Source organism: Trachypithecus francoisi, unplaced genomic scaffold (genome assembly GCF_009764315.1).
Source record: "Trachypithecus francoisi isolate TF-2019V2 unplaced genomic scaffold, Tfra_2.0 Lachesis_group20, whole genome shotgun sequence".
Taxonomy (NCBI): Eukaryota; Metazoa; Chordata; class Mammalia; order Primates; family Cercopithecidae; genus Trachypithecus; species Trachypithecus francoisi.
Window position 1 is genome coordinate 69,703,414 of NW_022681466.1, and position 23,462 is coordinate 69,726,875.

The 23,462-nt window shown below is 42.2% G+C and overlaps 1 protein-coding gene across 1 annotated transcript in view; it reads right to left on the reverse strand.

Annotated features, from left to right (window-relative positions):
• PAFAH1B1 (platelet activating factor acetylhydrolase 1b regulatory subunit 1) overlaps positions 1 to 23,462 on the reverse strand; it is a 106,030-nt gene that overhangs the window by 45,442 nt on the left and 37,126 nt on the right. The window contains exon 2 of the mRNA XM_033185109.1: positions 8,341 to 8,563. Within this exon, the coding sequence (XP_033041000.1) occupies positions 8,341 to 8,372 (32 nt within the window). The 5' untranslated portion in view covers positions 8,373 to 8,563. The remainder of the gene's footprint in view (positions 1 to 8,340; positions 8,564 to 23,462) is intronic.

Below are 23,462 nucleotides of genomic sequence, written 5' to 3' on the forward strand. Positions count from 1 at the left end.
TTGTTGTCAGTACCCTCATTATTACTGATGTCTTCAGCTCCTAAGTTTTATTTTCATCTCAACTCCGGAGCTATTTAGAAATATATATATATTTAGTTGGGCGTGCTGGCTTATGCCTGTAATCCCAGCAATTTGGGGGGTCCAGGTGGGTGGATCACAAGATCAGGAGAGCGAGACCATCCTAACACAATGAAACCCTGTCTCTACTAAAAATACAAAACATTAGCCAGGCATGGTGCCATGCGCCTGTAGTCCAAGCTACTCGGGAGGCTGAGGCAGGAGAACCCAGGAGGCGGAGGTTGCAGTGAGCCAAGAGCGCGCCACTGCACTCCAGCCTGGGTGACAGAGCGAGACTCCGTCTAAAAAAAAAAGAAATATATATATTTTTGAGACAGTCTCCCTCTGTCCCCCAGGCTGGAGTGCAGTGGTGCGATCTCGGCTCACTGAATCTCTGCCTCCGGGGTTCAAGTGATTCTTGTGCCTCAGCCTCCCGACTAGCTGGGATTATGGGTATGCGCTATCACGCCCAGCTAATTTTTGCATTTTTAGTAGAGGTGGAGTTTCACAATGTTGGCCAGGATGGTCTCCAACTCCTGACCTCAAGTGATCTGCCGCCTCAGCCTCCCAAAGTGCTGGGATGACAGGCATGAGCCATCGCGCTCGGCCCCAGATTTACATTTGAATCTTATCATAAGACAAATATTCTTTGCTTGATGAACACTTCTGTTTTTGTTTTCTTTTCTTTTTTTTTTTTTTTTTTTTGAGACGGAGTCTTGCTCTGTCACCCAGGTTGGAGTGCAGTGGCCGGATCTCAGCTCACTGCAAGCTCCGCCTCCCGGGTTCACGCCATTCTCCTGCCTCAGCCTCCTGAGCAGCTGGGACTACAGGCGCCCGCCACCACGCCCGGCTAGTTTTTTGTATTTTTTAGTAGAGATGGGGTTTCACCGTGTTAGCCAGGATGGTCTCGATCTCCTGACCTCATGATCCGCCCATCTCGGCCTCCCAAAGTGCTGGGATTACAGGCTTGAGCCACCACGCCCGGCCTGTTTTTGTTTTCTGACAGGATCTTGCCCTGTTGCCGGGGTGGTGTGCAATGACATGATCACGGCTCAATGCAGCCTCAACCTCCCAAGGTCAAGCAATCCTCTTGCCTCAGCCACCTGAGTAGCTGGGCCTACAGGCATGTGCCACCACGACTAGCTAATTCTTGTATTTTTTGTAGAGACAGGGTTTCACCAGGTTGCCCAGGCTGATCTTGAACCTCTGTGCTCAAGCCACTCTCTCACTTTGGCCTCCCAAAATGCTGGGGATTATAGGTGTGAGTCACCACACCTGGTCTGATGAACATTTTAACTTATTTATCTAAAGCTCTCCACACATTTAGTCATCTGAAATTAGGTTCCCCTCTTTCACTTTATTTTTATTCAAATTAAAAGCTCTCTTGTGGGTCAAAATGTCATAATGTTTAAATACTTATCCTGATTATGAGGGTAGTAGGTGTGACTGCAGTGAGTTCATATAAAGCATCTGGAAGATCTGAATTGACTCAGAAATAATAATGACTAAAAAACAGATATAGCTCCAAATAACACAAAGGTACACATATACAGAGTTATATATCACATACAGTATTATTTGAAGTTACAAAATATTGAAAACTACCTAAATATACCAAACACGGGAGACTGCTTGAATACATTAAGGTATAAGTAGAGAACTAGGTGCTACATATATAACTGTTTTATTTATTTATTTTTTTTTTTGAGATGGAGTCTCACTCTTGTTGCCCAGGCTGAAGTATAATGGTGTGATCTCGGCTCATCGCAACCTCTACCTCTCAGGTTCAAGTGATTCTCCTGCCTCAACCTCCTGAGGAGCTGAGACTACAGGCGCCTGCCACCAGGCCCAGCTAATTTTTTGTATTTTTAGTAGAGACGAGGTTTCACCATGTTAGCCAGGCTGGTCTTAAACTCCCTTCCTCGGGTGATCCACCCACCTCAGCATCCCAGAGTGCTAGGATTACAGGCGTGAGCTACTGTGCCCAGCCTACAACTATTTTAAAAAGAAAAATGAGGAAAAGTTTTATGAATTTACATGGAAAAAGTTCCAGGAGATATTGGATTGGTAAGATAAAAAAAAAAAAGAGCAAGAGAGGCCCAGTGGCTTGAGCCTGTAACCTCAGCAACTTGGGAGGCTTGGGCCCAAGAGTGAGACCACCCTGGGCAACATAGCAAGACTTCATCTTCACAAAAAAAATGTTAATAATTAAATAAAAAATTAGCCAGATGTGGTGGCGGGAGCCTGCAGTCCTAGCTGCTCAGAAGACTGACGTGGGAGGATCACTTGAGCCCAGAAATTAAATGCTGCACCACTGTACTCCAGCTTGGGCAAAAGAGGTTGAATCTGTCTTTAACAACATCAAAAAAAGCCAGGTGTGGGCCAGGCACAGTGGTTCACGCCTGTAATTCCAGCACTTTGGAAGGCCAAAGCAGGTGGATCTCTTGAGGTCAGGAGTTCAAGACCAGTCTGGCCAACATGGTGAAATCCTGTCTCTACTAAAAATACAAAAAATTAGCTGGGTGTGGTGGTGCCCACCTGTAATCCCAGCTACTCAGGAGGCTGAGACACAAGAATCACTTGAACCCAGGAGGCAGAGGTGGCAGTGAGCTGAGATCGCCCCACTGCACTCCAGCCTGGGCAACAGAGAAAGCCTCTGTCTCCGGGATGGGGCGGGGAAAGCCAGGGGTGTTGGCTTGCACTTATAATCCCAGCACTTTCTGAGGCCTAGGTGGGAGCATCACCTGAGTGCAGAGACAGCCTGGACAACACAGTGAGAACGTCTCTACAAAAAAGAAAGAAAAATTAGTTGAGTGTGGCCAGGCGCAGTGGCTCATGCCTGTAATCTCAGCTATTAGGTGGGTAGAGGCAAGAGAATAGCTTGAGCCCAGGAGTTTCAGACCTGCCTGGGCAATACAGTGAGACCCCGTTCTCCACAAAACGGGGAAAACAAAAAAGGCAAAGGAAAAATTTAGCTGAGCATGGTGGCGTGGCATGGCATGTGTCTGTAGTCGGAGCTACTTGGGAGGCTGAGATGTGTCATCGCTTTAGCCCAGAAGGTCAAGGCTGCAGTGAGCCATGATCATGCCACTGTACTCCAGTTCAGACTGGAAGACAGAATGAGACTCTGTCTCCAAAACCAACCAACCAACCAACCAACCAACCAACCAAGAACATATATAGTATGCTACCTTTTATTTAAGAAAGAGGGAGAAATAAGAAGACATATATCTCACATTTTTAAAAACAATAAGCTTGATTCCCTCAAGGGATGAAAGGAGTTGGGGGTAACATGGTGGAAGGGATTCAGAAGAGATTAACACTACTGGGTATATGTTTTTCTAAAAAAAATTGAAGACAGGACAGCGGGGAGTAAGGGGGAGGATCAAAATAAGCAAGATGAACTCAACTGTATTTCAAATGAGTAATACCATCACGCAAAGAGGGAAAACAACAACAAAACTAATTCTAAGTAACCTATTAACACATTTGATGATCATGTCGTGGGCAGGACAGGCAGGAGTAGAGCTGCATACGCATCCTCAATCCTTTCCCGGATGTTAGGTCTTCGTAGAAGTATGAGGGAAACAATTCTAAAACTATTTTAGAAGTAGAGGTTGAGTATCTCTTATCTGAAATGCTTGGGATCAGAAGTATTTCAGATTTCGACATTTTTTCTAAATTATGGAATATTTGCATATATCTAATGAGGTATCTCGGGGATAAGCCTCAACCAAGTCTAAACACAAAATTCATTTGTTTCATAAATGCCTTATACATACAGCCTGAAGGCAATTTTATTTATTTTTTTCTGAACACTTATCCCCAAGTTCTAATGAAGGTAATTCTATACAATATTTTAAATAACATATGCAACTTGTCACATGGGGACAGTCAGGTGTGGAACCGTCCATTTGTAGTGTCATGTTGACACTTGAAAAGTGTCGGATTTTGAAGCATTTTGGATTTTTGGACTTGGGGTGCTCATCCTATATTACAGAATTGAGCAAATGAGTCAATCTATTGATATTACTGGGAGTCAGGGTTCTCACTATGGAAGAAGAGGGATATAAATAAGTGGAATGAGAGAAGATAAAGAATTTTGTGGGGAGAGACCAGAATTGGAAGCATCACTGCAGCCTAATGGTTTCTAAAGTAAGTATGTGTACATGTAGGTACTCATCAGTGGTTTTCAACTGGTGACACTGGCAATGTCTGGAGATAATTTTCTTTGTAGCATCTAGTGGGTAGAAGCCAGAGATGCTGCTAACAACCAACATTATACAAGACAGCCCCCACAACAAAGAATTATTTGGCCCAAAATGTCAATCTTGCCAAGACTGAGAAAACACTTGTATATGTCTCTACCAGGGTGTCGGTATATGTATTCATACATGCATGTATTTTCTACCTCTGTCTCTACTTAAAGGGCTCAGAAGCAGACATCCTAGTAATAATGTCCATACCTAGTGCCCATATCTTGCTCTCTAATACGTATCATGCGCCACTAAGAATCAAAGCTTGCTGGAGAAAGAGCTGATTTCTAGAATTAAGGCAGGATAGGTACATAGTAAACCCGGAACATCTTAGTTATTCTAGAAAGTAAGGAAGTAATCCCCAAAAATGATAGGAGCATACAAAAGTATCAACTAAGGGGGCTCTCATGGGCCAAACGTGGAACAGTTTAAGTATGAAAACAGTGAGAATAGTGATGCATGATAAACGATGGAAAATACGAGAACTCATGAGTTCACATCAATGATGAAAAGACAGCCGGGTGTGGTGGCTCACGTCTGTAATCCCAGCACTTTGGGAGGCCAAGGTGGGCGCATCATCTGAGGTCAGCAGTTCAAGACCAGCCGGGCCAATATGGTGAAACCCTGTCTCTACTAAAAATACAGAAACTAGCTGGGCGTGGTGGCAGGTGCCTGTAATCTCAGCTGCTTGGGAGGCTGAGGCAGGAGAATCAAATAACCCGGGAGGCAGAGGTTGGAGTGAGCCAACATCGCATCACTGCACTCCAGTCTGGGCAACAGAGTGAGACTCCATCAAAAAAAAAAAAAGAAAAGAAAAAAGAAAAAAGGAAGGAAGGAAGGAGAAAGACAAGTAAATAAAAAGAAAAAAAGAAAAGAAAAGAAACACAAGTAAATAAAAAGAAGAAAAATAAAGTCCCTTGCTTACAGCAAAATGATGAGTGATGCCTATAGTGTGGAATGAGTGGTGGTGAAAATCACCACTCTATAAAAACCGCTGTAGTAATGATGGTTCAGGCGAGAATCATCGATAGATGTCAAATCCAGAAGGGAAATACTGACGGAAAATATTAATGTTTGTATGGTCTTAAAGTACTTCCCACTTATTTGTGGTAAAGAAAACAACAGTAACTACACAGTAGAAAAATCAATCATTTTGGTTGTGGATGAAAATTGAGGGGCAGATGACCATATGTCTCTCTAAATGCAACTGTCTTAAGAAGAATACAAACTACTTACGTAGTATTCTGGCCAAGAATGCATAACCTGAATCTAATCATGAGGAAACACTAGAAAAGTACAATACGAGCACTTTGGGAGGCCAAGGTGGACGGATCACCAGGTCAGGAGTTTGAGACCAGTCTGGCCAACATAGTGAAACCCCACCTCTCCTAAAAATACAAAAAATAAGCCGGGTGTGGTGGCGGGTGCCTGTAATTCCAGCTACTCGGGAGGCTTAGGCAGAAGAACAGTGTGAACCCAGGAAGCAGAGGCTGCAGTGAGCCGAGATCACACCATTGCACTCCAGCCCAGGCAACAGTGCAAGCCTCTGTCTCAAAAAAAAGGACAATATGAGAAATACTCTATTTTAAAACAAAGACTATTCCTCAAAAACATCAAGGTCCAAAAAAAAGGACAAAGAAAAGCTGAGGAACTGCTCCAGATTACATGTGACTGAAGACACATGAGGGCTAAATGCAATGCCTGATCCTGGACTGGATGATGCACCAGAGTCACAAAGCACCATGAAGGACATTACAGAATCAACTGACAAAATTAGAACACGGAAAGTTAAATTTAATAAAACTGCTAGCTATACTGTGGTTTTACAGAATATCCTTTTTCTTGGGAACTACTTACGTTTATTTGTGGGAAAAGGTATTTCTTTGATATATGCAACTTACTCTCAAATGGTTTAAGGAAAACCTATTGTGTACTGCACACGCACACCCCAAACACACAGAGTGCAGATAATAAAGCAAATGGTACAAATGTTAACAATGGGTGCATTTCAAAAAACATTAGTACGTTTTGTGTTAATCTTCCAACTTTATAAATTTGAAATTACTTTCAAATAAAAATTGTTGAAAAGCCACATAAATTTTTTTTTAATTTTAAAAATGTAGAACATACTCATGCCTGTAATCCCAGCACTTTGGGAAGCCAAAGCAGGTGGATCACAAGGTCAGGAGTCAGACACCAGCCTGGCCAAGATGGTGAAACCCTGACTCTACTAAAAATATAAAAATTAGCTGGGAGCGGTGGCAGGTGCCTGTAATCCCAGCTACTTGGGAGGCTGAGGCAGCAGAATTGGATGAACCCTGGAGGCAGAGGTTGCAGTGAGCCAAGATCGCAGCACTGCACTCCAGCCTGGGCAACAGAGTGAGACTCTGTCTCAAAAAAAAGAAAAGAAAAGAAAAAGTAGAACATAAAGCCACATTTTCCCGTTTTGTTTTTTTGTTTTTAAGGCTAGTCAGGTGAAGCAGGAGGAATGGAAAATCCCCCTATGTTCTTCACCTGTAAAAATGGAATGCTATAAAATACTCTAAAACAGAAGGGGTCAAACCATGGCACACCTCTCTCATCAAAGCATCAGCATTAATTATTTTATTAGCTACCTCATGAAGTTCAAATCCTGTAATGGCCATTGGAAGGTAAAAGAAACACAACAAGGCAAAGGGAAGGCGCCAGTGATAACAAGAACCAGACAGCTTTCACTTCTCTAACACACAGATTCCAGACCAAAAAAAAGTTTAGAAGAGCTTTGAAGCACCTAACTTCCTATTGAACATAATATTTTAAAAGATAAGCTTTGGGGCCGGGCACGGTGGCTCATGCCTGTAATCCCAGCACTTTGGGAGGCCAAGGCGGGCGGATCACAAGGTCAGGAGATCGAGACCATCCTGGCTAACATGGTGAAACCCCGTCTCTACTAAAAATATAAAAATTAGCCGGGCGCGGTGGCTCAAGCCTGTAATCCCAGCACTTTGGGAGGCCGAGACGGGCGGATCACGAGGTCAGGAGATCGAGACCATCCTGGCGAACACGGTGAAACCCCGTCTCTACTAAAAAAAAATACAAAAAACTAGCCAGGCGAGGTGGCGGGCGTCTGTAGTCCCAGCCACTCGGGAGGCTGAGGCAGGAGAATGGCGGGAACCCAGGAGGCGGAGCTTGCAGTGAGCTGAGGTCCGGCCACTGCACTCCGGCCTGGGCGACAGAGCGAGACTCCATCTCAAAAAAAAAAAAAAAAAAAAAAAATATATATATATATAAATAAAAATTAGCTGGGCATGGTGGCGGGCGCCTGCAGTCCCAGCTACTCGGGAGGCTGAGGCAGGAGAATGGCGTGAACCCAAGAGGCAGAGCCTGCAGTGAGCCGAGATGGCGCCACTGCACTCCAGCCTGGGCAACAGAACGAGACTGTCTCAAAAAACAAACAAAAAAAGGTATGCTTAGGATAAAACTTATCCCAACTGACTTGTCTGTTTTGCATTAAACTTACATACAATCAAGTCACAAGGGTGAATAATGTTATATCACGGCCGGGCAAAGAGGCTCATGCCTGTAATCCCAGCACTTTGGGAGGCCGAGGTGAGTGGATCACTTGAGGTCAGTAGTTCGAGACCAGTCCGGACAACATGGTAAAACCCCATCTCTACTAAAAATACAAAAATTAGCTGGGCATGGTAGCGGATGCCTGTAATCCCAGCTACTTGGGAGGCTGAGGCAGAAGAATCGCTTGAACCCGGGAGGCGGAGGTTGAAGTGAGCTGAGATGGTGCCACTGCACTCCAGCCTGGGTGAGAAGAGCAAAAAACTCCTTCTCAGAAAAAAATGAATAAATTTAAAAAATAATGCTATATCATAAGAAGACTCTGTTTTAAAATCAGACCAAACTGCCTAAACCAATATTGGAACACTAGTAAAAATAGTTTTAATCTTAGAAGAGACCTCCCAAAGCTGTATTTTAATTTATTACTTTTTCTCTCATGAGGGAGATTTTTTTTAAAGCACAAAACAAAGAAACTTACAGTTCATCTCGTTGTCTCTGGGACAGCACCATCTTGGCGGTAATGTCAAGCTTATCTGATATAGTGGTAATGTCCCTCCTTTGGGAAATCAAAAAGCTTTTTGATCCGTGGACTTATAATTTAAATATGCCACCAAGTGTCTTCCACACAGGGGGAAATGATTCTTTTACAAATGAATCCAACTAGTAACCAGGAGATACTCAACAAGTAAGAGTCATTCCACCTAAGGAGAAAGAGAGAAGAAAAAAAAAAGATTATTTCACTTAAAATTTATTTCTAAATTATTAGTTGTAGTACTCATTTTCAAAGATAAAATTTATTGTGATGTTAGTATAAATATCAGATGATCATTTTCAACTTACAGTAAAAGTCAACTAATGTCAAAAACCATACTGTTTTATGTCTTTTAAATTAATAATTCAATAAGCCAAAACAGCATTACTTTATGTTTAACATACATTTACCCAATCCCAATCATGTTAACCTGCCAGATACATTTGATTTCAAATATTAACATGTAACTCTAAAAGACTGTAATTCTCTCTTAGAGACAAAAAGTAAAATTTCAAATTTACAAAAAAGGTATAAAAGGTAAAACAGATAAGGGTTTCATGAACTGCACAAGTCCAACAGTGCTAACTATAACTGAAGTAACCTTCAGTGTTGAATGTGAGTCACCAACCACCTGAGAATGGCTCGTATTTATAACATACACTACTGCTTAGCAATCTTAGGCTTTTTTTTTTTTTTTTTTTTTTGGAGACAGGTTCTCACACAGGTTGGAGTGCGCAGTGCCATGATTGCAGCTTATGGCAGCCTTTCCCCTCTGGGCTTAAGCGATCCTCCCACCTCAGCCTCCCAAGCAGCTGGGACTACAGGCATACACCACCATGCCCAGTTAATTTTTAATTTTTTTGTTGTAGAGACAGGTCTCCCTACATTGCTGATCTCAAACTCCTGTGTTCGTGGGATCCTCCCGCCTCAGCCTCCCAAAGTGCTAGAATCTTAGGCTCTCTTAACCAAAGCACCGAACTAAGAAACGTGTTTGAGATGGTCTTATTTAAAATAGAGGCTACCAGTGTATATAAAATTCGACTGGAAGAGGCAATTTAAAGCAATAAAAAAAAAACCATCCTCCAAATGATATGAAATCAACATATAATGAAGACCCTGTGGGATAACCAATCTAGAAACCCATCATGGACAGAAGAGTTAAGGACTATTTCCTGAGTACCTTTCACACTGCTCCAGGCACTGGGAATACAGCAATGAATAAGCCAGTGAAGAAAAATGAGAGGCGGGTGCAGTGGCTCATACATGTAATCCCAGCACTTTGGGAGGTTAAGGCAGGAGGATCACTTGAGCCCAGGAGTTCAAGACCAGCCTGGGAAACATAGGAGACCCTGTTTCCACAGAAAATGTTTAAAATTAGGTAGGTCTGACGGCACATGCTTACTTCAGAAGCTAAGGCAGGAGGAGTGCTTGTCACCCAGGAGTTCAAGGTTATGGTAAGGTAAAATCATGCCACTGCACTCCAGACAAGGTGACAAAGCGAGACCCAATTTCTTTTAAAGGCAGGGGGAGGGGGGGAAGCATACCTTGGGGTTTCAAATATGAGCCCTGAGGCCGGGCGCGGTGGCTCATGCCTGTAATCCCGGCACTTTGGGAGGCTGAGGCGGGCGGACCACTGAGGTCATCAGGAGTTTGCGACCAGCCTGGCCAACATGGTGAAACCCTGTCTCTACTAAAAATACAAAAATGTGGCTGGGCGCGGTGGCTCATGCCTGTAATCCCAGCACTTTGGGAGGCCGAGGCGGGCGGATCACAAGGTCAGGAGATCGAGACCATCCTGGCTAACACGGTGAAACGCCGTCTCTACTAAAAACGCAAAACATTAGCCTGGCGTGGTGGCGGGCGCCTGTAGTCCCAGCTACTTGGGAGGCTGAGGCAGGAGAATGGTGGGAACCCGGGAGGCGGAGCTTGCAGTGAGCCGAGATTGTGCCACTGCACTCCAGACTGGGTGACTGAGCAAGACTCTATCTCAAAAAAAAAAAAAAAAAAAAAAAAAAAATTTGCCAGAAATCGCTTGAACCTGGGAGGCAGAGGTTGCAGTGAGCCGATATGCCACTGCACTCCAGCCTGGGCAACAGAGTGAGGCTGTGTCTCAAAAACAAACAAACAAACAAAAAACAAACATGAGTCCTGAGTGACAGTGACAGCTCAGGTGCTCACTATGGCAACTGCTATTAGGGATCCTTATCTGAAGAACAATTCTAGTAAATATAAGCAGGAATTTATTTTATAATCCTTAATGACTCTTCTGACCTGGAGCCCAGCTAACTACAAATGACAGCCGAAAGCCATCACTATCACTCCATCTAAATTCTGAGAAATATGATTAGTACCACTAAGAAATAGTGGAAGTGGAACCAAACACAACAGACAACCCAGTAAACCATACTTCTTTGGTACTTAATAACGCCCAATTGTTCAAGTCTCACTCTTCTTCATAGTTTTCTTTTTTGAGATGGGGTCTTATTTTGTTGTCCAGGCTGGCTACAGTGGCAGCACAGTCATGGTTCATTGTAGTCTCAACCTGCTTGGCTCAGGTATCCCCCAACCTCAGTCTCTTGAGTAGCTAAGACAACAGGCATGTGCCACCAACCCCAGCTAATTTTCTGTGTGTGTGTGTGTGTGTGTGTGTGTTTGTAGAGGCTGGGTTTTGCCACGTTGCTCAGGCTGGTCTCAAATTTCTGAACTCAAGCAATCCTCCTGCCTCGGCCTCCCAAAGTCCTAGGATTACACATGTGAGTCACCATGCCTGGTCCAATTATATAGAGTGAAAATGAGGTATGGCAAAAATCTCTGCTTTAATAAAAAAAAAAAACCCCACTATATTATGTATATTAGAGTCTAATTTAATAATAAACAGACCTCTGCTAGCCAAAAAAGCAAATCAATGTACAAGAATAATGACAGTGTTGTGCATGGTGGCTCATGCCTGTAATCCCAACACTTTGGGAGGCTGAGGTGGGAGGATTGCTTAAGCCCAAGAGTTTGAGACCAGCCTGGGAAACACAGCAAGACCCTGTCTCTATAAGAAGTAAAAAAAAATGGCCAGGCATGGTGGCACACGCCTGTAGTCAGTCCCAGCTACTCAGGAGGCAGAAGCAGAAAGGCTGCTTGAGCCCAGGAGGTCACGACTGCAGTGAACCATGATTGTGGCACTGTACTCCAGGCTGGGTGCCAGAGAGAAACTCTGTCTCTTTAGAAATAAAAATAAAAGAATGATGACAGTAGTGGCACAGTAGGATTATCTAATAATGATAAAACACATACACAAATCATTAAATATACTGGTGTACTGAACAAACTTATTCATTCAACAAACATATAAAGAACATTTAATTTATATTATGTGCTAGGTATTCTCTTAAATACCATGTTTAATGGGGAAAAGGACTTGGTCTCTTTTTTTGGAGACAGAGTTTCACTCGTGTCGCTCAGGCTGGAGTGCAGTGGCATAATCTCAGCTCACTGCAACCTCCACCTCCCAGTTTCAAGTGATTCTCCTGCCTCAGCCTCCTGAGTAGCTGAGATTACAGGCAGCCACCACCATGCCTGGCCAATTTTTGTATTTTTAGTAGAGACGGGGTTTCACCATGTTGGCCAGGCTGGTTTCAAACTCTTGACTTCAAGTGATCCGCTCGCCTTGGTCTCCCAAAGTGCTGGGATTACAGGCGTGAGCCATCCGCCCGGCTGGACTTGGTCTTTACATTTAAGAAGTTACGGTCTACTGGAAGAGTCAGCCAAGAGGGCAATTAAAACAGCGTGAATAATGTGACAAGTATTGCCACCTGTGGGCGATGGCGCAGGACGAAGTTCAGCAAGCAAACAGGCCACAAAATAAACTCAGGTCTTTATAATTTATCCCAGGGCCAATGGGGAGCCATTAGGTAAGTTTTTTAGAAAAAAAATCACTCTCATTTACATAGTGAAGAATAGACCAGAAAGGAAGCTTGCAGTAATGAAGGTGACAGATGACAGAGGTCTATGTTAGGACAACAGGAGTAAATAAAGAGAATGAGATGCATTTAAGTTGTTTACTGGGTAAATCTTACAGGACTAGTGACTCAATGTGGACAGTCAGAAAGGGAGAAAGTCAGTCAAGGAGTCAAGTGATTCTGGCTTACAACTAAGTTGAGACGGAGCGCAGTGGCTCATACCTGTCATCTCAGGACTTTGGGAGGCCAAGGTGGGTGGATCACCTGAGGTCAGGAGTTCAAGACCAGTCTGGCCAACATGGCGAAACCACACCGTCTCTACTAAAAATACAAAAATTAACTGGGTGTGGTGGTGAGCGCCTGTAATCCCAGCTACTTGAGAGGCTGAGGCAGGAGAATCACTTGAACCTGGGAGGCGGAGGTTGCAGCTGAGCCGAAATCACGCTCCAGGGTAGGCAACAGAGCAAGACTCCGTCTCAAGAAACAAACAAACAAAAAAATTAAACTAAATTGAATAGGAATTGCACTCCTGGGTGGGCAACAGAGCGAGACTCCATCTCAAAAAACAAAAAAAAACTAAACAAAATTGAACAGGAAAGTAGAATGTGTGAGGGGATGAGGAAAGTATGATTAACTCCATTTTAGGTATGTTGATTCTAAGATGCCTGTGAAATTTCCAGTACAAAGCTGTAACAAACAAGTTAGTTATGAAGAGAACCAACCTATTAAAAAAAAAAAAAAAAAAGGTTTGGTACTATTTAGAAATGTTTACTGAAACCACAGCAGTGGATAAGATTACCCATGGAGATTGTGCAGAGCAACACCTATATTTAAAAGAGCCTACAACTGAGGCCAAAAGTAACAGTTCAAGAGGTAAAAGAAAAAGAGGAGAGAGTATGTCTCAAAAGCCAAGAGAGTATTTCAAGGAAGCAATCAACAGTATCCAAAGCTGTCCAACTATCAAGCAAAGTAAGGTTGGATAGGTCTGTTGTATTCAGCAAGGAGCTCATTGATAACCTTGATGAGAATGGTTTCACATGGCAGAAATAATATTTAAATGAGGAAAGAGATGAAGCAGAGGTGGTACCATAAACAAATATTTTTAAAGTAGATGAAAATATTGAAAAGCAGTTTTTCTCTGTTTTTTTCCCCCAGCCAAATTAGATACTTAAATCCTAATAATCTAGATATGACGCCTTACAACTTAAAAAAAAAAAAAAAAAAGAGAGAGAGAGAGAGAGAAATCCTGGCTGGGCGGGGTAGCTCATGCCTGTAATCCCAGCGCTTTGGGAGGCCCAGGCAGGTGGATCACCTGAGGTCAGGAGTTCGAGACCAGCCTGACCAACATGGCGAAACCCCATCTCTACTAAAAATACAAAAATTAGCCAGTCATGGCAGTAGGCACCTGCAATCCCAGCTACTCGGGAGGCTGAGGGAGGAGAAGCGCTGGAACCTGGGAAGCAGAGGTTGCAGTGAGCTGAGACTGCATCACTGCACTCCAGTCCCGGCAACAGAATGAAACTCCAGCTCAAAAGAAAAAGAAAAAGAAAAAAAGAAATCTTGATGGTGGAGAAAAAGACCATAGGAGAACTGAAGAAAGGATTAACCAAAGCCTAGTAAAACAACAAGACAACCAGATCATGGCATGATTACAGTTCTATATCTATGTAATTGTAGTTTATATTGGTGTAGTGATGGAATAACAACTACCACCTATGAAGTATTCTCGCCACAAAAATCAAACATGAATCAAGCCTCTGGCTTCAACTATCAATCTGCAAGAAGGATAGAGGGTAGATGAATACAGTGTACACCTCAGTATCCACGGGGCAATGGTTCTGGGACCTCCAGGATTTGGATACCTGAGGTTGCACAAGTCCCTGATATAAAATGGTGTAGTATTTTCATATAACCTATGCATGTCTTCCCCTATAATATAAATCATCTCTGGATTACATATAATACTCAATACAATGTAAATATTATGTAAATAATTGTAAGAGAATGACAAGAATAAAAGTCTGTATATACTCAGTACAGATGTATTTTTTTCTAATGTTTTCGATTCGGGATTGAATTCACAGACGCAGAACCCACAGATACAGAGGACCAACTCTATGTCACAGAACACTATGAGGATACAATCAGCAAAATCTAGACCGTGAAAAGTCCTATAAAACAAATGACCAAGTTTCTTCAATAAATACCAAGGGAAGAAAAAAGAGATAGAAAGGGAAACCTATGGATCAAGTGAGACAAGCGACATATCAACCAATTGCAATTTATAGACTTAATTTAGATCTAGATTTGGACAAATTGTAAAATAAACCAGTGAACAAACTTGGAGAAATCTGATCACTGGCTAGACATCTGGTAATACTAAATAACTGAATTTTTTAAGAAATGATAACAGTATTGTGGTTATTTTTAAAAGTCTTTCAGAAATACACAATGAGGCTGAGTGTGGAGGCTCACGCCTGAAATCCCAAGATGTCAGGAGGCCAAGGCAGGAGGATTGCTTGAGGCCAGGAGTTCAAGACCAGCCTGAGCAACACAGCAAGACCCCATCTCTACAAAAAGAAGATACACAATGAAAAAACTACATCAAATCAAAGTAAAATAATATCATGTCTGTGACTTGAGTAATGACAGTGAATGAGACAGACACATGAAACAAGACAGGCTTTGAACTGCTAACTGTTGAGGCTAGGTAATGGGTACATAAGGGTTCATTACACTATTCTCTAACTTTGTGTAAGGGTCTGACGTTTTCCATAATAAAACATTTTTTAAAAATTAGGAGGAGAGGAATTAAAGGATCATGGCAGATGGGAGGCAGGACTAGATTGCAGCTCTGGATAGAGCAGCATGCAGAGGCTTGCACTGTGAATTTTAGCCTCAGATCCACTGCAAGAACAAACCAGCAGTCCCAAGAGGATCCACAGACCCTCTGAAGGAAGCGGATTGCTCCTGCAGGACCCGAGAGACACCCCAAGTACTGTGAGTGCCCCAACTGCGGAATTGAGAAAGGAAGCCCCTCCTCTCCTGAGCACACCCCCCACTAGAAAAACTGAAGGTCTGTTTGCGGTTGAAGTTTCAGACTTTAACTTAGAGAGCCAAGCGAAATGCAGGGGTAGAGGAAGCAGCAAAAAGGCCCTGGGAGCTCACTGGGTCCCCAAGCAGCCCATTCTTGCCTGGTACCACAGGGAGGGTGGCCAGAGGAGCAGGGGGTAAAACCCCACAGGAAGAAGGAATTCTCTAGCCAAATTTTGTACCCATTTGAATGGGGTGGGAAGCCTCCTGGCCAGAACTCAGGGGAGGGTGCGAATCCGGCATGCAGACATCACAGGCTGGGGAAGAACTAAAGCCCTTTTCTTTCACTGCTGGGAGGCAGAGAGCCTGGGCCAAGTTTTCTTTTTCCTTTTCTTTCTTTTTTTTTTTTTTTGAGACAGAGCATCTTGCTCTGTTACCCAGGCTGGAGTGCAGTGGTCCCACCTTGGCTCACCGCAGCCTCTGCCTCCCGGGTTCTAGCGATTCTCCTGCCTCAGCCTCCCAAAGCTGGGACTACAAGCACACGCCACCACACCTGGCTAATTTTCGTATTTTTAGTAGAGACAAGGTTTCACCATGTCAGTCACGCTAGTCTCGAACTCATGACCTCAGGTGATCCACCGCCTCAGCCTCCCAAAGTGCTGGGATTGAAGGCGTGGGCCACCGCGCCTGGCCTTGTCATAATTTTTAATGACTGCATGATATTTGATCATGTGGATGTACTATTTTTAACAATCTTTTATTGCTAGATATTTAAATCATGTCTATTTTCAATTACCAGCTTGAAGACAGTAACCCAACCCAACCCAACAAAGACAAAGAAAAAAGAATAAGAATATATGAACAAAGCCTCCAAGAAGTCTGGGATTATGTTAAATGACCAAACCTAAGAATAATCAGTGTTCCTGAGAAAGAAGAGAATTGTAAAAGCTTGAAAAACGTATTTGGGAGAATAACTGAGGAAACTCCCCAGGCCTTGCTAGAGACGTAGACATCCAAATACAAGAAGCACAAGGAACACCTGGGAAAGTCACTGCAAAAAGATCTTCACTGGGCACACTGTCATCAGGTTATCCAAAGTTAAGAGGAAGGAAAGAATCTTAAGAACTGTGAGACAGAAGACAGGTAACCTATAAAGGAAAACCTATCAGATTAACAGCAGATTTCTCAGCAGAAACCCTACAAGCTAGAAGGGATTAGGGCCTTATCTTCAGCCTCCTCAAACAAAACAATTATCAGCCAAGAATTTTATATACAGTGAAACTAAGCATCATGTATGAAGGAAAGCTACAGTCATTTTCAGACAGACAAATGCTGAGAGAATTCACCATTACCAAGCCACCATTACAATAACTGCTAAACAGAGCTCTAAATCTTGAAACAAATCCTTGAAACACATCAAAACAGAACCTTTTTAAAGCATAAATCACATAGGACCTACAAAACAAAAATACAAGTTAAAAAGCAAAAGCAAAAAACAAAAAAAAAAACCCAAAGTACACAGGCAATAAAGAGCATGATGAATGCAAGGATACCTCACATTTCAATACTAACACTGAATGTAAATGGATTAAATACTCCACTTAAAAGATACAGAACTGCAGACTGAATAAGAACTCACCAACCATCCTTCAGGAGACTCACCTAATGCATAAGGACTCACATAATTTTAAAGTAAAGGCGTGGAAAAGGGCATTTCATGCAAATGGACACCAAAAGCAAGCAGGGGCAGCTATTCTAATGTAAGACAAAACAAATTTTAAAGCAAGAGCAGTTAAAAGAGACAAAGAGGAACGTTATATAATAGTAAAAGGCCTTGTCCAACAGGAAAATACCACAATCCTAAACATACATATGCACCTAACACTGGAGTGCCCAAATTTACAAAACAATTACCAATAGACCTAATAAATGACACAAAGAGCAACACAATAATAGTGGGGGACTTCAATACTCCACCGACAGCACTAGACAGGTCACCAAGACAGAAAGTCAACAAAGGAACAATGGATTTAAACTATACCCTGGAACAAATGGACTTAATCTATACACAGAACATTTCATCCAATAAACACCGACTATACATTCTGAATTTCAACAGTGCATGGAACTTTCTCCAAGATAGACCACAAAACGAGGTAGACCTCAATAAATTTAAGAAAACTGAAATTATATCAAGCACTCTCTCAGACAATGGAATAAAATTGAAAATAAACTCTAAAAGGAACCTTCAAAACCATGCAAATACATGGAAATTAAATAACCTGTTCCTGAATGTGCATTGGGTCAAAAATGAAATCAAGATGGAAATTAAAGAATTATTCGAACTGAATGACAATAATGACACAACCTATCAAAACCTCTGGGATACAGCAAAGGCAGTGCTAAGAGGAAAGTTCATATCCCTAAACGCCTACATCAAAAAGTCTGAAGGAGCAAAGACAGACAATCTAAGGTCACACCTCAAGGAACCAGAGAAACAGGAACAAACCAAACCCAAACCCAACAGAAGAAAACACACAACCAAGATCAGAGCAGAACTAAACGAAATGGAAACAAACAAACAACAACAACAAAAAACACAATACAAAAGATAAATGAAACAAGCTGGTTCTTTGAAAACATAAAACAAAACGGACAGACCATTAGCAAGATTAACCAAGGAAAGAATAGAGAAAATCCAAATAACCTCACTAAGAAATGAAACAGAAGATATTACAATTGACACCACAGAAATACAAAAGATCATTCAAGGCTACCGTGAACACCTTTACACACATAAATGAGAAAACCTAGAAGAGATGGATAAATTCTTGGAAAAATACAACCCTCCTCGCATAAATCAGGAAGAATTCAGATACCCTGAACAGACCAATAACAAGCAGTGAAACTGAAACGGTAATTAAGAAATTACCAACAAAAAAAGGTCCAGGACCAGACGGATTCACAGCAGAATTCTACCAGATGTTCAAAGAATAGTTGGTACCAATCCTTCTGATACTATTCCACAAGACAGAGAAAGAAAGAACCCTCCCTAATTCATTTTATGAAGCCAGCATCACCCTAATACCAAAACCAGGAAAGGACACAACCAAAAAAGAAAACTGCAGACCAATATCCTTGATGAGCATAGATGCTAAAATCCTTAACAAAATACTAGCTAACCAAATCCAACAACATATCAAAAAGATAATCCACCATGATCAAGCAGGTTTCACACCAGGGATGCAGGGATGGTTTAAATACGCAGGTCAACAAATGTGATACAACACATACAGAATTAAAAACAAAAACCACATGATCATCTCAATAGATGCAGAAGAAGCATTCAACAAAATCCAGCATCCCTTTATGATTAAAACTCTCTGCAAAATCAGCATACAAGGGAAATACCTTAACATAGTAAAAGCCAACTATGACAAACCCACAGCCAACATAATACTGAATGGGGAAAAGTTGAAAGCACTCCCTCTGAGAACTGGAACAAGACAAGGATGCCCACTCTCACCACTCCTCTTCAACACAGTACTGGAAGTCCTTGCCAGAGTAATCAGACAAGAGAAAGAAATAAAGGGCATCCAAGTTGGTAAAGAGGAAGTCAAACTGTCACTGTTTGCTGACGATATGATTGTTTACCTTGAAAACCCTAAAGAATCCTCCAGAAAGCTCCTAGAACTGATAAAAGATTTCAGCAAAGTTTCTGGATTCAAGATTAATGTATGCAAATCAGGAGCTCTTCTATACACCAAGAGCGACTAAGTGGAGAATCAAATCAAGAACTCAACCCCTTTCACAACAGCCACAAACAAAATACTTAAGAATATACCCAACCAAGGAGTCAAAAGACATCTACAAGGAAAACTACAAAACGTTGCAGAAAGAAATCAGAGATGACACAAACAAATGGAAACACATCCCATGCTCATGGATGGGTAGAATATTGTGAAAATGACCATACTGCCAAAAACTTTCTACAAATTCAACACAGTCCCCATCAAAATACGATCATTCTTCAAAGAATTATAAAAAATGATTCTAAAATTTATATGGAACCAAAAAAGAGACTGCATAGCCAAAGTAAGACTAAGCAAAAAGAACAAATCTGGAGGCATCACGCTATCTGATTTCAAACTATACTATAAGGCCATAGTCACCAAAACAGTGTGGCACTGGTAGAAAAATAGGCACACAGACAAATGGAATAGAAGAGAGAACCCAGAAATAAACCCAAATACTTATAGCCAACTGATCTTCAACAAAGCAAACAAACACATAAACCTTTTCAATAAATGGTGCTGGGATAATTGGCTAGCCACATATAGGAAAATTAAACTGCATCCTCATCTCTCACCTTATACAAAAATCAACTCAGGATGGATTAAGGACTTAAACCTAAGACTTGAAACTAAAAATTCTAGAAGATAACACTGGAAAAACCCTTCTAAACACTGACTTAGGCAAGGATTTCATGACCAAGAACCCAAAAGCAAATGCAATAAAAACAAAGATAAATAGCTGGGCCCTAATTAAACTGAAGAGCTTTTGGACAGCAAAAGGAACAATCAGCAGAGTAAACAGACAACCCACAGGGTGGGAGAAAATCTTCACAATCTATACGTCTGACAAAGGACTAATACCCAGAATCTACAATGAACTCAAACCAATCAGTAAGAAAAAACAAATAATCCCATCAAAAAGTTGGCTAAGGATATGAATAGACAATTCTCAAAAGAAGATATACAAATGACCAACAAACATATAAAAAATTGCGCCCAGGTGCGGTGGCTCATGTCTGTAATCCCAGCACTTTGGGAGGCTGAGGCAGGTGGATCACAAGGTCAGGAGTTTGAGAGACCAGCCTGGCCAACATAATGAAACCCCATCTCTACTAAAAATACAAAAAATTAGCCAGGCATGGCAGCAGGCACTTGATATCCCAGCTACTCGGGAGGTTGAGGCAGGAGAATCACTTGAACCTGGAAGGCGGAGGTTGCAGTGAGCCAAGATCGTGCCATTGCCCTCCAGCCTGGGCAACAGTACGAGACTCCATTTCAAAAAAAGAAAAAGAAAAAAAAGCTCAACATAACTAATGATCAGGGAAATGCAAATCAAAATCACAATGCAATACCAGCTTACTTTTGCAAGAATGACCACAATCAAAATATCAAAAAACAGCAGATGTTGGGGTGGATACTGTGAACATGGAACACTTGAACACCTCTAGTGGGAGTGTGAACTAGTACAACCACTATGGCAAACCGTGTGGAGATTCCTTCAAGAACTAAAAGTAGAACTACCATTTGATCCAGCAGTCCCACTTCTGGGTATCTACCCAGAGGAAAAGAAGTCATTATTCTAAAAAGGTAATCTGCACACACGTGTTTACAGCAGCACAATTCACAACTGCAAAATCGTGCAACCAATTCAAATGCCCATTAATCAATGAGTGAATAAACTGGTGTGTGTGTGTATATATATACACACACACACGTATGTTTTATATATATGTGTGTGTATGTTTTATGTATGTGTGAGTATATATATACATATATACGTGTACATATACACACGCACACACACCAAACTCTATCGATCCATCCATAGTGGAATACTATGCAGCCATAAAAATGAATGAATTAACAGCATTTGCAGTGATATGGATGAGACTGGAGGCTACTATTCTAACTGAAGTAACTCAGGAATGGAAAGCCAAATGTCATATGTTCTCATTGACGTGGGAGCTAAGCTATGAGGATGCAAAGGTGTAAGAATGATACAATGGACTTTGGGGACTTGAGGGGAAGACTGCAAGAGGGGCGAGGGATAAGACTACAAATATGGTGCAGTATATACAGGTCGGATGACAGGTGCAGCAAAATCTCACAAATCACCACTAAAGAACTTACTCATGTAACCAGACAATACTTGTTCCCCAATAACTTATGGAAAAAAAAAAAAAAAATCAGAAGAAGGACTCAGTAGAAGAAAGACCTAAGGGAAGAGGAAGGGGAAAGAATGGGATCCAGGTGTAGAATAGAAGCCTCACACATAAAGATGGGTCACTTCTTACATGGTGTTGGAAAGAAAGGAGAAAAAGATGTAAATATGTTTTTACATTTCTGGAAAACAGACAACAAGGTCATTTACTGAAGAGCAGGAATAAGGAAGAGACATTTAGAGGCTCGATATAGTTACACTGAATAATAAGAGAAAAGAAACTGAACAGTAAGTAGAGAAAAAACATTTTTTAGATTGGAGACCATGAATTTTTAGTGGTGTCAATCCCCAAAGACGTGATTTTTCTTCAGTAAGTATGGACAATACGAAAGCAGACACTGAAATGGCACACATTTAAAAGAATCTAGGGTTGGGTTGAGGGTTTGCAAGGTATATAAAATGAATACATGATGAAGAGAGTTGGAACAGAGATTAGAGGGGTCAAGAAAGTAGAGGTCTCTTTGTCCTAACTGTAACCTGGAAGGTTACAGTAAGAGTGAACTACATTTAATATTTCCCAGTGTAATGATGAGTACTTCATGTTTTGATTAGAAATGAAGTATTGATGATACACAGTAAAGAGAGATGATGGGTATGATGAGCACTGGATGCAGATTAAGAAAGAAGGTGTTGGCCGGGCACAGTGGCTCAAGCCTGTAATCCCAGCACTTTGGGAGGCCGAGACGGGCGGATCACGAGGTCAGGAGATCGAGACCATCCTGGCTAACACGGTGAAACCCCGACTCTACTAAAAAATACAAAAAAAAAAAATAGCCGGGTGAGGTGGCGGACGCCTGTAGTCCCAGCTACACGGGAGGCTGAGGCAGGAGAATGGCGTGAACCCGAGAGGCGGAGCTTGCAGTGAGCCGAGATCCGGCCACTGCACTCCAGCCTGGGCGACAGAGCGAGACTCCGTCTCAAAAAAAAAAAAAAATAGAAAGGAAACAACAGAGCATTAAAATAATTTTATAAAACAAGATGGTGATCATTTATTAAATTATTCCCATCTTATGTTTCCAAATGTGTTAAACAAAACAAGTTTCACACTTATCAAAACAACCTTTACAAAATAATCATTAATAATCTGTTTTTTGGCTAGGCGAGGTGGCTCACGCCTGCCCAGCACTTTGGGAGGCCGAGGCGGGCAGATCACCTGTGGTCAGGAGTTCGAGACCAGCCTGGTCAACATAGCGACACCCCGTCTCTACTAAAAATACAAAAAAAATTAGCTGGGCATAGTGGCACATGCCTGTAATCCCAGCTACTCAGGAGGCTGAGGCAGGAGAATCACCTGAACCCGGGAGGCAGAGGTTCCAGTGAGCCAAGATAGCGCCCCTGCACTCACCCTGGGTGACAGAGCAAGACTGTCTCAAAAAAAAAAAAAAAAACACAACCTATTTTTTACATTGCTCCCTGACAACTAGAAGTTTATGAAATGAGAAAATACAGAAAATAAAGGATGTGTGTGACGGAAGACAAAAATTAACAAATTACATGTGAACAGTACAGACACAATGACATGAAAATGGAAATCATCAGGTTTATTATTAGATGTAGAAGGAAGAAATAAAGACTTACCCGGTAATTCATCAATTATCAATGGTTCCTAACCTCAAATTGTCACTTGCCAAAGCTTCATTTAAAAGGTCAGCAGAGGCCGGGTGCTGTGGCTCACGCCTGTAATCCCAGCACTTTGGGAGGCCGACGTGGGCGGATCATGAGGTCAGGAGATCGAGACCATTTTGGCTAAGCCGGTGAAACCCTGTCTCTAGTAAAAATACAAAAAATTAGCTGGGCGTGGTGGCGGGCGCCTGTAGTCCCAGCTACTCGGGAGGCTGAGGCAGGAGAACGGCGCGAACCCGGGAGGTGGAGCTTGCGGTAAGCCGAGATCGCGCCACTGCACTCCAGCCTGGGCGACAGAGCGAGACTCTGTCTCAAAAAAAAAAAAACGGTCAGCAGAGGCCGGACGCAGTGACTCAAGCCTGTAATCCCAACAGTTTGATGGGCTGAGGCAGGCAGATCACTTGAGCCCAGGAGTTCAAGACCAGCCTGGGCAACATGGAAAAGCCC